Here is a 17,113-nt window from a genome sequence, read left to right on the forward strand (position 1 = left end):
GTAGAATTATGAATAGTAATGCAGAAATGGCAGAAGTATTCAATAAATATTTCTGTTCTGTAGTTGGGGAACAAACAGATATAGTCTCATCATATGGTAATAACACTCTTTCCATTCTACCAGTATCTCTGGAGGACATTAAACAGAAACTACCGAAGTTAGACATTTTTATGGTTTATTTTTCAAAGGTCCAGATAACTTGTATCCAAGAGTTTTAAAAGGAGCTCACAGGACCATTAACATGGATTTTCAATAAGTCTTCCAGCACGGGGTAAGTCCCGGAAGACTAGAAGAAAGCTAACATTGTGCCAATTTTTAAAAAATAAACGAGATGACCCAGGTAATTACAGGCTTGTCAATTTAACGTCGATCCTGGGCAAGAAAATGGAGTGGCTGATCTTGGACTGAATTAATAACGAATTAAAGGAGGGTAATGTAACTAATGCAAATCAATATGGATTTATGGAAATAGATCCTGTCAGAATAACTTGGTATCTTTTTTTATGAGATTATAAGTTTGGTTGATAAAGGTAATAGCCTTGATGGAATACACTTAGACTTCTGAAAAGTGTTTGACTTGGTGCCGCTCAACATTTTCATTAAAAAACTAGAATAATATAGAATTAACAAGGCACACATTGAACGGATTGAAAATTGGCTGAGAGGTCTCACAATGTAACTGTAAACAAAGAATCATTGGCCAGTTTCTGTGGGGTCCTGCAGGGATTGGTTCTTGGCCTTAGGCCTATGCTATTTAACATTTTATCAATGACCTGGAAGAAAACATAAAACTTTCACTGGTAAAGTTTGCAGATGACAAAAAAATTGGAGGAGTGGTAAATAATGGGGAGGACAAGTCAGTGGTAGATGGGGGATTCTATCCCGGGAAGCAACGACTCTGAAAAAGATTTGGGGGTCATGGTGGACAATCCGCTGAACATGGGCTTCCAACATGATGCTGTGGCCAAAAGAGCTAATGTGATCCTGGGCGACATAAACAGGGGAATCTTGAGTGGGAGCAGAGAGGTTATTTAATCTCTGTATTTGGCAATGGTGCAATCACTGCTGGAATCCTGTGTCCAGGTCTGCTGCCCACAATTCAAGAAGGATGTTGATAAATTGGAGAGGGCTCAGAGAAGAACCACGAGAATGAATAAAGGATTAGAAAACCTGCCTTGTAGTGATAGACACAGAGAGCTCAATCTACTCAGGTGAACAAAGGTAAGGTCAAGGGGTGATTTGATCACAGTTTATAAGTATCTATATGGGGAACAAATACTGAATAATGGGCTCCTTGATGTAGCAGAGATCCAATGGCTGGAAGTTGAAGCTAGACAAATCCAGACCGGAATAAGGGGCACATTGCTAACAATTAGGGTGATTAACCATTGGAACAATTTACCAAGGATGGTGGTGAATTCTCTCTTGCTGGCCATTTTAAAATCAGTATTGGCTGTTTTTCTAACAGATCTCTAGGAATTATTTTGGGGAATTTCTCCAGCCTGTGCTCTGCAGGAGGGCAGATGATCACAGTGGCCCTTTCTGGCCCTAGGATCTAGGACTCTCTGCTTTGCTCGGAAAGAAACATTCTTCTGTTTCTCGCCTACAATCCGGCCGGAGCTGAGGGCAGCAGCTTCACTGTAGTTTATCCTTTCGCGGGCATTGATGGCCAGAGACAGAGACAGACACAGAGAAGCAGCAGCCGCCGCCGCCAAGCCAGCTTGGAACCGCTGCCCGCTCTCCGCTCTGTTCCTCCCCGCCGGGCTGCCTCGCAGGGACTTTCCCCCGCTGGAACCGGCCCCGCTGCCGGGCGAGACCCCCGAGGTCCCCCGCCCCGCCGAGCCGGGCTCCGGGTTCCTCTCTCGGGAGCTGGAGTCACCGAGCGTCACGAACCCCCCTGCGCGGGCCCCACCCGCCGCCGGGCCAATCCGGGGCGGAGCCGCCGCTCCCGCCCCCCCGCAGCCCTTTGTTCCGCCGGGGAGCCATGGCCGGGGCCGGGGGCCCAGCGCGGCGCCTGCTCCGGCCCCGCCGGTCGCGGGGCAGCGAGGTGGGCCGGGGCCGGGGCCGGGGCCGGGGCCGCGCGGCCGGGGCCAGATCCGGGGTCACGGGGGGCCTCTTGGGGGCAGATCCGGGGTCTCTTGGGGGGGCTCTGGGGGCAGACCCGGGGTCACGGGGGGGGGCTCTGGGGGCAGAACCGGGGTCTCTTGGGGGGGCTCTGGGGGCAGAACCGGGGTCGCCGGGGCAGATCCGGGGTTGCTGGGCGGCTCTGGGGGCAGATCTCCCCGCGCTCCCCGCAGCCGGGGAAGTAACGGGGTGTCCGGGGCCAGGGGACGGGACGGGGAACGAGCCAGACAAGCCCCGATGCCGGAACAGAGACCAGGGAGCGTCCACACCGGGAGCAGGGGGCGCGGACCCGGCTGGTGAATGGCTCTTAGCCAGGATAGTCCGGGACACACTCTCCTTCCCTCCCGCCCCCAACTGCGGGTGTCCCCAAACTCTGCCCGCAGTCGGGGCTGGACGCATCTGACACTTGCCACTGCCCGAGACACGAGACCGGGCTGGGGGGCCACTGGTCTGAGCCAGTGTGGCCCTTCTGATGGGATCGGGGGGCTGCTTGGAGCTGGGCTCTGGGGTGTGTCCGTGGAGGAGTCAGAGCCAGACTTTGGGATGTGTTGGTGTGAGGGGGCTGTAGATGGGGGGCAGGTTTAAAGCTGGGCCTGGGGGTGTACCAGTGTGTGTGCCGGGGTCAGAGCTGGGTGTTGGGGGGGGGGTGGTTTGGGGGTTATTTGGTTTGAGGGGGTCCATGTTCAGATCCGGCACTTTGGGTATGTTGGAGATGGAGCTGGGGAAGTTGGGGGAACGTCTGAAGTTAGTTGTTTGGGATGTGGGTGGGGCTGGGGAATGTTTGGGGCTGAGGTTTGGGCTGCACCTGGCACTTCACCAGGGTGTCCTGTGTCTTCCTTGGAAAACCTGGTTCTGCTCTCTCTGCCCCCGTGAGATCTTCCTCGCTGAGGCTGAACTGTATCTGGCAAGAAAGTCGGAGTCCCAGGGGCTCTGCACAGGCACGTACAGGGCAGGTTTGGGCCCTGAAATCTGGGAGCTGTGAGGCCCTTTGGAGCAGTTTGTAACATCCCCCTCCCCACTTCTTGCAGGAGGCACTGGGAGAGCATCTGGCCTGTCTACAAAAAGCCGAGGAGGAGCGGCAAAGCGTGGAGCTGCTGGTAGGTGCCCAGAGCCCCTTTCCCCTCAGGTTTGCCTGGGTCCAGAGTGCCCCGAGTGACAGCTGATGAGGTTCAACAAGGACAAGTACAGAGGCCTGCCCTTAGGATGGAAGAATCCCATGCACCGCTACAGGCTGGGGACTGACTGGCTAAGTGGCAGAAAAGGACCTGGGGATAACAGTGGACAAGAAGCTAGCTATGAGTCAGCAGTGTGCCCGTGTTGCCAAGAAGGCCAACGGCATATTGGGCTGCATTAGTAGGAGCACTGCCAGCAGATGGAGGGAAGTGATTATTCCCCTCTATTCAGCGAGGCCACATCTGGAGTATTGTGTTCAGATTTGGGCCCCCCACTACCAAAAGGATGTGGACAAATTGGAGAGAGTCCAGCGGAGGGCAATGGAAATTATTAGGGAGTTGGGGCACATGACTTATAAGGAGAGGCTGAGGGAACTGGGGTTATTTAGTCCGCAGAAGAGAAGAGTGAGGGGGGATTTGATAGCAGCCTTCAACTATCTGAAGGGGGGTTCCAAAGAGGATGGAGCTCGGCTGTTCTCAGTGGTGGCAGATGACAGAATGGTCTCAAGTTGCAGTGGGAGAGGGCTAGATTGGATATTAGGAAAAACTATTTCACTAGAGGGTGATGAAGCACTGGAATGTGTTACCTAGGGAGGTGGTGGAATCTCCATCCTTAAAGGTTTTTAAGACCCGGCTTGACAGAGCCCTGGCTGGAATGATTTAGTTGGGAATGGTCCTGCTTTGAGTAGAGGGTTTGACTAGATGACCTTGTGAGATCTCTTTGAACCCTAATCTTCTATGATTCTATGATACAGCAAACACAGGGCCCATCCAGCCAGCCTCAGGCAGGAGAACATCCCCACTGGATCCCAGAGAGAGGGCAGGGTCAGATGTGGGAGCAACATGATGTGTTTAGGGTCCAAGAGGCTGCTGTGCAGAAGAGTGTCAGTCTGTGGCCTGGAGAGACCTGCCCAAGGGCTGCTCAGATATTATAATGACCAGGGTTCCTTTCTAGAGCTTAGGGGACACGGGGGAAGGGAAATGTGGGTCGGCAGATGAAGAAGAGTTTGGTTGAGTGCAATTTGATGAGGTTTTGGGAGAAAAGCCCCTCCTGTTAGCCATGGACAGCTCACCCCGCCCTCCTTCCTCCACCCTTCCTGGCCTAACTGAACTCCCGTCATCTGCTGCATCAACCCTGTGTTCTGGTAAATAACTCCCCCATCTGCTGGGAGGCACAGTTCTGATTCTCCCCTCTTACCAAGCTGCCCTCTCCCTGGGTTGCAGAAACAGACTGAAGCCGAGCGGCAGAAGATCGTTGCGGAGTGGAAGGAGCTGCGAGGGTTTCTGGAGGAGCAGGAGCAGCTCCTGCTGTCCCAGCTGGAAGAGCTAGCCAGAGCCATTGTCAAGAGAAGGGATGAAGGTGTCTCCAGACTGTCTGGGGAGATTTCCCTTCTGGGAGGGAAGGGGCAGCAGCAGCCGAGGAGCCAATCCCCACAGGTCAGACTGGCTTATGGCAGTGGTAATACGCTGCTTCTCAGCCCTAGACCCCAATGCACCTCACAAGGTGGGGTCAGGAACATTATCCCTATTGTACAAAGGGGAAAGTGAGGCACAGGATGGAACACAGTTCTGCCCACAGTCACACAGTGAGTCTGTGTCAGAGTCAGGGATGGGACCTGGGAGTCCTGGGTCCTGTAACCCCAAGACTGCCTCTCCTGCCCTGTCTGTCTGCATTTGCACTTTGAGGGTGAACTTCCCAGCCCACCCTCTCCCCGCCAGGCCCAAGGTCCCATGTCGTCCCAGGTTAGTGGGTTCAGTGGTGTGAGGGGACTTGGGGGAGCTCTCAGCACTAGGGGGGATATTCTCTTCCTGTAAAGTGCCTGGGGAGAGACTTTCCCCAATGGTGACCTCCTAGCAGGGACTCCTGGGATTGCTGGGGGCAGATGTCCCAGCTGTGGGGAGGGAGATGTCAGCTGTTCTCTGAACGTGAACCCAAGTGTCTGAAATTCCCCAAATACCTGGGGTTCCAGTGGTGACTCCCCTGCAGAGCAGGAGGCCACGCCAGTCTGGGACCGGCCCATTGACAACCTCTTCTTTCTCCCCCTCTGCAGGGTGCGGGATGCACTGAGAGCAGGTACGTCCTGGGCTCCATTTCCCGCATTCGATTGGAAAGCGATGGTTTAGAATTGGAATTCCACTGCCGACGGCGCTTCCCCTGCTGTGACACACTGGCTGAATGCCTGAGATCACGTCTTTCCTTAGTGGCTGCCTCAGGACGGAGAAGAGCCTCTTACTATCTGACAGCTAATGAGGGCTGGCAAACATAGGGCGTGTGGGCCAGACCCAGCCTGGCTCGTGTATTTATGTGACTATGTCACGTGTTCACAGTGTGCAGAATCTCAGCTTCTGTCTTTTTAAAATCGGATTCTAGCCTTCATGGTTGCAAAGAAACCTTCCGAAATGCAAAGGGAGGCAATGCCGCCTTCCTGAGGGCTCGTCTACACTTGAAACGGTGGAGCTGCGCTGCTGCAGTGTTTCAGTGTAGACGCTCCCTATGGCGACGGGAGGGGTTGTCCCATTGGCATAGGTAATTCACCCCCCTGACAGGCAGTAGCTAGGTTGATGGGAGACTTCCTTGTTAGACTTAGCATTGTCTACTGGGGCACTCAAGTTGGCTTATCCGCACTGCTCAGAGGTGTGGATTTTTCGCACCCCTGAGCAATGTAGTTAAGACCACCTAATATTCGAGTGCAGACCAGGCCTGAGTCTGTGAAACAGCCTGAAACCCTGGCTCAGAGATTTGTGAACTCCCCTGGCCCATGTGAATCTCATTGGTGTGTCAGCTGTAATGATGTCACTTGAAGGTCAACGTTAAACATTCCACTGCTGATCTCTTGAGCGGAGGGGATGGGAGTGAAGCCCTTGAGAGGTAGGAATAGGGAGTTTCTCTAAGGAGGAAAGAACAGAGGAGAGACACACAGACAAGGATGAGAGAGGGAGGAGGATTGGGAAGGCAGGGAAACAAAGGGTAGCAATAGCAGAAGTGGCGGTTTTCCCATTGAGTGAAAAAAGTTGTGACAATGAAGTACTTTATAAAGAACAGTAATTAAAAGATTTCTACATAAGGGGCAGATTCCCCCCTTGATCTTTGTGCCTGGGTGTCCCCAGTTTATGACCTAGCTGAAGGACAATGATAAAAAGTGGGATACAGTGCTCTCCACCAATGGGGCTGACACCCCTGGGGTCACTGCTTTGGCTGAAGTTCTCAGGGCTTTTGGCATTAAATAGTCCAAGTTAAATCCCTGGGGAAGATCTGGGCTCTGTGGCCGCTGTGAGCACATGGGACACGCCCACTCTTTCGTCTCTCCTCTCCTCCCTTTCCACATATCCCAATGCTGGTGCCCCTTGTTACTGGAATAACCTAGGGTGGAGGTGGCTCAGCACCCCAGCGTGTTCCAGAGAGGGCACCAGAACCTGTCTCCATTCTGTGCCTCAGTGGCTTCCCACATCCCATGTCTCTGGGCCCATGGAGAGCACAGAGCTATGGGCGGGTGACATCACAGATGATAAAGCTCAGATGCAGGTTTCCCAGAGTTTGGGGGCTTCTGGGATTGGAGATCGGACCCATGTCTCACCCTTCCTGCTTTCCTCAACAGGGAGGATGGGCCGTTTCAGAAGCCAGAGCCGGGGTTTGCGGAGCTGGAGAAGAGACTCAGCGATTTCTCTCTGAAAAGTGCCATCCTGCAGGAGGTGCTGCTGGGATTCAAAGGTGAATTGGAGTTTGCAGCAGCGTCCCTTCTAGTTAGAGGGATCCTCGCCGTGGGGAGGAGTCAGGGCTATAGTGATGTCGCTGACCCTGGGCTCCGTCTCACAGCCCCAGCTCAGGGTGTTGCCCTTCCCCATGCGAGTAGCCCTGTGGGGCTGGCTCTGCCTGAGTTATCAGCCTCGCTCTGGGTCACCACCTCATAATGAAAAGCAGGCACGTTAGTAACCAATAGGAATATGCCCATGAACGCGAGGGCCTGGATTCTCACCTCTCCCATCCTCTCCTTCCCCAGAGACTCTGCGACTAGAGCTGGAGAACAACACAGGTACGTTTCTGTCTCTGATGGGGAGGTTTCAGACCAAGAACCATGTTAGCAGCAGGGGATTGCTGCCTCCATCCCGAGATAAACCTGAAAGCGGTGGAACAGTGACATCACTCCTGCGGTGATGTCTGGTGGGGGTCAGAGTGAATCCTGAGCTGACAGGCACAGTTCCCTTTGAGGAAAGGAACAAGAACCTGAGTGGTGTGAAATGGGGAGACAAGGCTGAAACATCCATACACGGGGCAGTCTGCCGTTTTAATGAGCGACTGAAAAAGGCCACAGGGCGGCCGCAGAGTCTCAGGAGTGAGGGACTGGAACCAAGCTATCCCTTGTCTATACTGATGCTGAATGAGACATGGGGCTGCTATACTGTGTACAGACTGGCTGTGGAAGGGAAGAGAGCACTGAGATGTATAGGGGCTTATCCTGAAAGAGGAGGGGGCTTCGCTAGTGGAGATCAGTGTTTCTCACACTTCACATTGGCGATTCTTTGTCCGAGGTAAGGAATTTTTGCAACTTTCTTGCATTTACTCTAAAAGTAAGAACAGACCTATGGAAGGGTGTTCACCCTTCATGGTATGTGTTTCAAGAGGCTGAGAGAGAATCCCTGACCTTGAGGGATAAGAGTGCGCAGGGGCAATGAGATTTTCTTTATTTCCTGGCCCTCATGACTGTCTTTCCTGAGCCACCTGGGGGCCATGCCCCATCAGATGAGAAACACTGGACCAGGTTTTATATCCCTATTGGCTATGAATAGGAAGAGAGCGCTACATTGTATATGGACCAAATCTGGGTGAGCAGCTAGCTACTATAGCACATGTGGACTGACCCTGGGAACTACTGATTCCAATAAAACCCACTGTTCATAATCTTTTCCTTACTTATGAAACCCGACTGAATTCAGGCAGGTTGCAGCTGTGCACAGTAACCCTTTCACTGCTGTGTCCCTATCACAGCCAGAGATCCTGAAACCAGCAGAATGGTTAGGAGAGATGGGGACGAGGCAGAAAGTTTGGAGCCAAAATGGCATTCGCTGCTGTTAGCATTTGCAGGAGAGTGAAGGAACCCAGGAATAGAGGGTGGCCCAGTCGTCCAGCCAGAGGGAGGGGAGAGGGCGAAGGAAATAGAAAGGGTGATAGGAGAGAGACGCTGAAGGAGAAACTAAATGGAAAAAAACATCATTAATGCAGAGGCCTGGTGACAGCACCTGCCCTTCCAGAATGCTGAGTTCAGCAAAACTGAAAAGTTCTGCAGCCCAGGAAATGGAGAGTTAAGGTGAATGTCCACACAACCCATCTCTTCCCCCCTGGAGCTGGCAGGTCCTTTGTTATTGTTGGCCTGTACTCCAGCTGCATTCATTGCATTAGGAGTAGCTGTTCTTGTGACCCGGTGTGCTTGGGGCAGCCCTCACTGAAAATGTCAAAGTCAGGGCAGGCTGCAAAAAGAAGAGCAGATTCCCCCAAAACTGGTGGTTCTCACTGAAGTTAGATTCACCAACCAGTCGCAAACTGCTCCTGATTCCCCACGCTGGTTACCAAGAAGCTAAAAAAGAAATCGCTCAGCCCCCTTTACTGCATTCCAGTCCTCTGGCTCCGCTCACTATGCAAAATGTTCTTCTGACCCCCAAAGGGCCAGCCACATTGCCATGTCAATATTAGTTTGGATCTTACCCAAAATACCATGCTGCCAGCCAATCCTTTAGTGTCTAAAACTAAAGGTTTATTGTAAAACAAGAAGAGAGCTGTTAAATGATAAAGCAGTCAGATACATACGAGACTTCAAAGTCCATATATCAGGTTCTGAGCAGTATTGGTAAGTTTTCCGGCTTGAAAGTCCCTCTGGAACAGATCCTCAGCTTGGATGGGTCATTCAGTCCTTTGTTCAGAGCTTCATTTGTAGAATAGTTACTCCAGAGGTAAGAAGCAGGAATGAAGACAAAATGGAGAAGATGTAGCCCCACCCTTTATATTCCTTTTGCCATGTGGCTGGTACTTCCTTTGTCCCAAACACAGACTTCACAATATATGGCATGGAAAAGCCTTAGAGTTCTCTGGCCATAGGCCTGCCCCTACATGTCTTGCTGACTCATAAGGTGTAGTCCCTGGCCTTTTTAATGGGTTCATTGTACAGCTGATGTCCCTTGATAGCCCATCAAGCAGGCTTAGTTCTGATGCCATTCTGTCTGAGGGTGTCACCCAGAAACACAACACAAATTTTGAAATACAGATGTACCATACAGATCTAGAACACAATACAAAGGTGATACAGACATATAAACAAGATGATTGTACTTTGCAAATCCCTGACACCTTACACAGCATATCTGGCACAATTCATTGCAACTTTAAAATATTGGTAATAACAGTATCAAGTGTCTCACAGTTCCATCCAGAGTGGCAGTACTGAGTGGTGGAGGTGTGTGTTGGAGGAGCTCGGCAGCACAGTCATTGTGTTATGAGGTGATCTGGGGAGCTGTGGCTCTCTGGGGGTGGGGGGGAAGGGGGATGAGCCCCTCTCCCTAACCTGTGGGATATGAGGAAAGAGGTCTGTGTGGACCTTGAGAGATCTAGCATGCCTGATTTTAGCACTGCATTGTCACTGGCAGGGCACAGGGGCCATCTTGCCATGGGGTGTGTCAGCAGTTAGGGGAGAGATGTGTGTGGTGTGGGTTTAATGAAGGGGAAGTCAATGGTAATTGTGCACACCGGGGCTCTAAAGGGGCTGAAGGAGTTGTATCACTGAGTAGGTATGGTGCTCTCCTGCGGGGCAGGCGAAGTGTAGGGAGCTCCTGGTCCATACAGGGCCAAGGCAGAATGCGTGATGGGTGCATGGGGCCGTCAATCAAAGAGTGCAGAGTTCGGCTGTGTGGGCAGGTACCATAACTCTATTTGTTGGTTTTCGTGAGTTGGACTTGGCTGAACTCGATGTTCTGGAAGGGGCCGGGCACTGGTAGGCTGGGGAGGGCAAGGTTTGGGGCAAAGAGCTCCTGGGAGCTGGGAGGACTGTGGGGATGGGGTTACTGTAGAGCAGGTGCTCTGGAGGTCCGAGGAGGGCTGGACAATGGGAGGCATTCAGGACAGGAGCTCTGAGGAGCTGGCAGGCTGGTGGTGCTGTGAGCAAAGGGAGGGCATGTACTGCAGGCAGTGGTGGTGCTGGTGGGGGGGAAGGGAATTTTTGTGGGGCATGAGCACGTGGGAGTGGGGAAGCCTGGAATAGTGGGAGGGTGGGGTGGAAAGCGGTGGAGGACCTGGAAGCGAAGGGGGTTGGGGCCAGGGGAGGAGAACACAAGGAGCAGGTGCTGTGGTCCCAGGATGTGAGGAGGGCTGGGGGCGGGGCGGGGAGTGTGGAGGAATAAGACTAATGGCCACCAGGGAGGGAGGGCAGGTTGGGAGGGATCTGGGGCTGGGGGAGTCCCAACCCATGAACACAGAATCCCTGCCCGAGCCCCGTTGCTTTGGAGCCTACCCTCCATTTTCTTTAGTCCACTTTCACTTTCTTTTACGTATTTTTTATATTGTCATAACTCTTGTCCTCCCCCTGCACCCCTCGTCCCTACCCACTGAAACCCTGGACACCATTCCTGCATTTCCTCCCTGCCATGGGACAACCCCTTCTCCGGCATAAAGGGGCACTTTCTTGGTGATGTCACAGGATGGTAGTGAGACTTCTGGGGACTCAGAGGATCTCGCTTCCCACTCCCCATCTGCAGCAGCCACAATCTCTCTTCCCTGCAGGCTCCTTGGATCTTTGAGCTGGTCTCTCCTTAGGTCATGTGGCCTGAGTTTTATTTCTTGCATTCTCCTTTTCCGGAATAATTACAGTTTGTTTCTCCCAAATTAGTGTCTAATTCCCCGGCCCTCTCCCCACCCTGGGGGATTTTCATACTCTCTCCCATTACACGTAACTCAGTAGAGTCCGTAATTCCCCAACATTCAATTTCTTGAAGTCTAATAACCCTGAGCTGCTGCATTTGATGTTGACGACATTCCTCACGCATGCGGACCCAGCCAGCCCAATGGTCCCCATCTCCTGAGGCCTCTCGTTGTCACTGGGCACCTCTGTTGGTGCAAAGCGCAGCCAGGGCCACTCCTCTGTCTGCAGTCTTCTCTTTCTGCGACATACAGTTGCCTTCTGTGTGTTTTAGGATCCCCTTGATGACAAGTGTCTGGCTGGGTGTGTTCCCAGCAGAGACGCAGGTGGTTAAATTCCCCCATTAGCAGTGTCCTGCAGCTTGGGGCACCTGGATTTCGCTGCTTTAAAATGAGCTTGGATTAAACGCACAACACATTGTTTGTGACAAATGTCCCACAAATTCACCTGCTCTCCCTTGTTTTCTTTTCCCCTGAGCAGGGTTTCCAGTTTCCAAACCTGATGATGTCTCCCAGCTGGAACAAGGGGAAGAGCCATGGGTCCAGGGCCTCCAGGACTCAGAGGAAAAAGAGATCCAGGGAGGTGCCTGCAGGGGTAGGAATCAGTTAAACTAACTCAAAACTTCTTGGTATCTGAAGAAAAGAGTGGGATTCCCTACAAAGCCCTTGTGAACTCTAATCAGGGTTGTCCACAGCATGTGATGCATCCTCATGAAGGAGGTCACAGCTTCCCACCCATCCTCACTGACACAGGGCAGTAGTTCCCTCCTGAGTCTCCCTTCCTCCTGAGTGTTTGCATGGGATGGGTCTCCTCTCTCTTCTCTGGGGAAAGATGGGAGGGGTTCAGCTCCTGGGTTGTTTATTTGCATCTCTCCAGCAATTACTGTAGTTTGTTTCCCCCTTTTCCCATCCCCTATCTGAGGTTTCCTTTCTGCCTAGCACCTGGAATAACTCATGCCTGGATTCTCTCTCTCTATCCCAGCAAGTGAAGGGACAGTAAGTAAGAACAAGCAGGAGAATCCTCAGCAGAAAGATCACGAGCAAGAGGAACCACCCGGGATGTTTTCAGAAAGATTTGAAGGGAATGTTCACTGGAGTTGTGAGCGGAGAAAAGGGCATGAGAGTCAGCACTGGCCAGAGAGGCAGCCGGGGGATTGTCGGGGAAGTGGCAAGGACCTCCAGGAAACCACAGCCCAGCAGAGAATCCCCACAGGAGAGAGAAAAAACACCTGCACTGAGTGTGGGAAAACCTTCAGTAGTCGCTCAAATCTTATTACACACTGGAGAATCCACACAGGGAACAGACCATATAAATGCTCAGAGTGTGGAAAAAGCTTCAATCAGCGTTCAAACCTTATTAAACATTGGAGAATCCACACGGGAAATAGACCCTTTAAATGCCATGACTGTGGGAAAAGCTTCACTGACAGCTCAAATCTTACTCAGCATCAGAGAACCCACGTGGGGGAGAGACCCTACAGATGCTCAGAGTGCGGGAAAAGCTTCACTCGGAGCTCAGACCTTATTAGACATGAGACAATCCACACGGGAGACAGACCCTTTAAATGCTCCAAGTGCGGGAAAAGTTTCAACGACCGCTCAAACCTTATTACGCATCAGAGAACCCACATGGGGGAGAGACCTTATAGGTGCTCAGAGTGCGGGAAAAGCTTCAGTGTGAGTTCCAGCCTTATTACACATTGGAGAATCCATACAGGAGAGCGACCCTATGAATGCTGTGAGTGTGGGAAAAGCTTTACTCGGAGCTCAGACCTTATTAGACATGAGACAATCCACACGGGAGACAGACCCTTTAAATGCTCCAAGTGTGGGAAAAGCTTCAATGACCGCTCAAACCTTATTAGACATCAGAGGATCCACAAAGGACAGTAGACCCACTGACTAAGGCTGGCCAAAGATACCCTTGCTAATTCCCACATAGAGACCTTTAAGGCTGTTTGCACCAGTTGTGTTACCGCAGTCTCTCAGCTGCCCCACTTTTGCCTTTTGCAGCTCACCCTTTGGGGTGAATCGCAGGGCCCCTTCTATCAGCTCTTTTGTCCTGGTAGTGGAGGGAATGGTATGCCTCACCTGCCAGGAATGTCCATCAGCCCCGGGTGGGGAGATAAGGGTGACCTCGACTATCTACACTGAGATATAATCTACTTAGGCCGTGTCTCCACTAGGATTTTCCATGGAGATAATTAGCTCAGGTTAACTATCCTGATGTAAAACATAACTATTCTTGCAGTGCAGCCATAGCCCACAGTGGCAAGCATTATCTAGCATGTTCCTCCTTGATCTGACTTAACCTCCATCACTTTTCCTAGCCTAGACAAACCCTGGGCATCACGGTCCCCCCACGGTCAGCAGAGTGATTGTCAGAGGCATTGAGTTCCCCCTTGGAGACAGATTGGTTATGTCTACACTCCAAAAACTCCTGCAGTAGCAAGTCTTAGAGCCTGCCTGGATCTACACGCGTGGGCGTAAGCTACAGATCTAAAAATAGCCAAGGAAACAGCTGAGGCTGGAGCTTGGGCTCTGAAGCCTGGGGACAGGGCTTTTAGCGCTGTAGCATGAACCGGAGTCGAGAGACCCAGGATCTGAGATTCGCTGCCACTTCTTTATTTAGCAGTGTAGACATATCCATAGAGTTTATCCTGCCTGCATTCTGCCCCTCCTCGCAGACCTGAAGCAGGAATTTGAATGAATCCCAAACACCAAGTAATTGTTCTGTGCTTTAATCTGTGTTTCCCTCAACTGGCAAAGCTGCTTCTGTGCTTTTTTCTGCTAAACTGGGATTGTTGCTGATGGGAAGTTTGGCTATTTTTCTCCATTACAATGATGCTAAAACTTCTGAAAATATCATGATTCAAAAATAATGAGATGGTGCTGAGTGAAGCACATTTGGGTGGATCAGAGGACAACAAAATGGGAGAATCTGTTGTCCTGATTTGAGTCATCAGGTATAGCCTGCTCTGGAATTTTAGTTTATATGAAACTAAAAGTGTCTTATACCCCTTGGTATTGTCAGTTTCTCTCTCTTTTCTGAAGACCATTTAATCACATAACTGGATGGCAGTTTTGTTAAACGGAACATAGCTCGGATTTAGTGGGGACTTTGAGACAAATGACCATTGGCTAAAATAGTCATTTCTTTCTTTTTGTTTTTTCCTTGCCCTTCCATGATGATGTGGCCCATGGGGGATGTTCACATGCAGTTCAGTCATCAGGAGAGGTCACGCTTCAACCTATTGGTCATGCTACCATGGAAACAGTAGTGTTTTAAAATCTCTACTCTGAGATGGTAAATAACAGTACACCCCAATCTGTGCAGCTAACTGAAGTAACTGACTACAATCGCACCCATGTTCCGCTGGTTAAGGCGGTATCATTTCCAATGGTCTGGGAAGAGAATTGCAGAGTAAGTGACTTGGAACTAGGAAAAATAACCGTATATTTGGTTCCCAAAGTTGTTGTGGCCCAGGCCCTTCACATTACTTTTGAAGATGTTTCCTTCCTAATCAGGTATGTTGCCTATGTTTTGGGAAACACTGTCCCCATCTGTGTGGATGTGGAGAAAATGGAAGTGGCATTTTTGCTGAACTTACCCTTTGTACAGGTTGCAAATGTGTATAAAATGAACTCCGTGTTGAATGTGAGGTAGTTGCGAAATAGTGATTTTTGAACAGATACCCCACTTCTGGTGGCTTGCAGGGATTCTGATGCAGTCCATAATTTAGACCTGTGCCATCAGATTAAAGAAACAAATTGGATATGTTTGGAGAAGTCTTTCCTCAGTAACACTACTGAGATTTTGGGTGGTTTGGTAAAGGATTCTGCTCCAGAGAAGTGTAAATTTACCCTGATCAAGGCCAAGGATTTGGCAAGCACTCAGTAATAGCAGGTACCACTGGTTGGTTTTCATCCCAGGGAAGGACTCTACGGTGGTCTATAGCCCAGGTAAAACTATGTTTAGAATACCTTTCCCTAGGTTAATGGCACTGAGTAAGGTCCCTGAGGATGCCATAGTTAAACTGGGAACAATTGGCCGTTACCATTTGGAGCCAAAGTTTCAAGAGGCAAAGAAAGAAGCCTTCAAAGGACATTCCTTCCTCATGGATCCCAGTCTGGCTCCCTCGGTGGACAACAAGGACTTTCATGCTGTGTAAGTGATGATAACCAATGAGGGAATAGATATGTCAGATTCCCAAGTGCAGACAGCCAGATACATAAATGTTGATTCTCTGCTTTTGTCTCTTAGTTTTGCCCGGGTGTTTTGTGCATCACTTCTCCTTCATGTCCTGCTAATTTGAAAGATTAGAAAGTGTGAAAATAGAGTAGAGGTGCTTGTTCTCATGATGCAGACCTTCCCACATAGTGTGAGGCCCCTTTTACCAACACTGATAGCAGAAGACCAAGAGATAAATGAATTCAAAGAAGTGGAAGACACCTATGTTGACACAGAATGCAATTTTACCTGGGATTCACTTGGTAGAACTGGAAATTAAGAGAAAACTAACACATATAAGATTTTGTAATCTTTGAATATGTTATTGTTACCAATGAAAATGAAATTAAACATGAAGTTAATTATTGGTTAAAGAGTAAGACACTGATTTTGTGATAACCCAAATTATACTGGAACACTGCAATTTTACATTAGTTCCCTTTTAGTATAGGAAAGGGTGACTAATCTTTTAAAGTATATTTGATGTAAGATACATCCTTTGGACTAATGAGTTTTGAAGAAAAACCTCACTTCAAAGGTTGGAGTGGAGGAATACGAGAGAGAAATAGTGTGTATGAGAGTACAGACCCAGTGTTTTACTTCAAATGGAATTTATGTCGATGCTCTAAAGCAAATTTTCTGTTAAGTGGAAAATTGCTTAAGAAGACAAGTAGTGTAATCTTTTACCCAGTTAGTCTGTAGGGGTCATTGAGTTCCCCACTTCTCTTGTTCGCAAAGCAAAGGCATGACATCTGTCATGAGATGTGATGCTTTCTCAGGGTGTCCAGAACTGTAAGTCACCCCTCTGCATCTGCTGGTGCTAACCAAAGTGACAACTCCTTGCCACTCCAGTTTGTTAGCCAGCCCCATAGATTCCACAGGATGCCACCAGTCCTAATTTTGCCTGGCAGGTTAACCCTTATTGTACTTCAGTCCCCAAACTCTCCAGAAGCATCTCCCTGTAGCCTCTAACCCTGGTCATTGTCGCAATTACCAAGTTCGCTGTCTCTAGAGAGATGTACTACCATTTTGCGTTATTTAACCAGGAATTCATAGATTCATAGATATTAAGGTCAGAAGGGACCATTATGATCATCTAGTCTGACCTCCTGCAGGCCACAGAATCTCACCCACCCACTCCTGCGATAAACCTCTCACCTATGTCTGAGCTATTGAAGTCCTCAAATCATGGTTTAAAGACTTCAAGGAGCACAGAATCCTCCAGCAAGTGACCCGTGCCCCATGCTACAGAGGAAGGCGAAAAACCTCCAGGGCCTCTTCCAATCTGCCTGGAGGAAAATTCCTTCCCAATCCCAAATATGGCATCAGCTGAACCCTGAGCATATGGGCAAGATTCACCAGCCAGATACCCAGGAAAGAATTCTCTATAGTAACTCCGATCCCACCCAATCTAACATCCCATCACAGGCCATTGGGCCTATTTACCATGAATATTTAAAGATCAATTAATTGCCAAAATCGTATTATCCCATCATACCATCTCTTCCATAAACTCATCGAGTTTAATCTTAAAGCCAGATATGTCTTTTGCCCCCACTGTTTCCCTTGGAAGGCTATTCCAAAACTTCACTCCTCTGATGGTTAGAAACCTTCATCTAATTTCAAGTCTAAACTTCCCGATGATCAGTTTATATCCATTTGTTCTTGTGTCCACATTGGTACTGAGCT

The 17,113-nt window shown here is 50.0% G+C and overlaps 1 protein-coding gene across 1 annotated transcript; it reads left to right on the forward strand.

The window, feature by feature from the left end:
- Positions 1 to 1,900: 1,900 nt before the first annotated feature.
- LOC311513614 (uncharacterized protein) lies at positions 1,901 to 15,792 on the forward strand. Its single transcript, XM_084615561.1, has 8 exons — positions 1,901 to 2,047; positions 3,153 to 3,221; positions 4,521 to 4,733; positions 5,348 to 5,370; positions 6,893 to 7,005; positions 7,295 to 7,327; positions 11,675 to 11,788; positions 12,176 to 15,792. The coding sequence occupies exons 1-8, from the start codon at positions 1,985 to 1,987 to the stop codon at positions 13,084 to 13,086; spliced, it is 1,539 nt and encodes a 512-aa protein (XP_084471687.1). The 5' UTR covers positions 1,901 to 1,984; the 3' UTR covers positions 13,087 to 15,792.
- The last annotated feature ends 1,321 nt before the right edge of the window (positions 15,793 to 17,113 follow it).

This window comes from Lepidochelys olivacea, assembly GCF_965140295.1.
Source record: "Lepidochelys olivacea isolate rLepOli2 genome assembly, chromosome: 27".
NCBI classification, from domain to species: domain Eukaryota; kingdom Metazoa; phylum Chordata; order Testudines; family Cheloniidae; genus Lepidochelys; species Lepidochelys olivacea.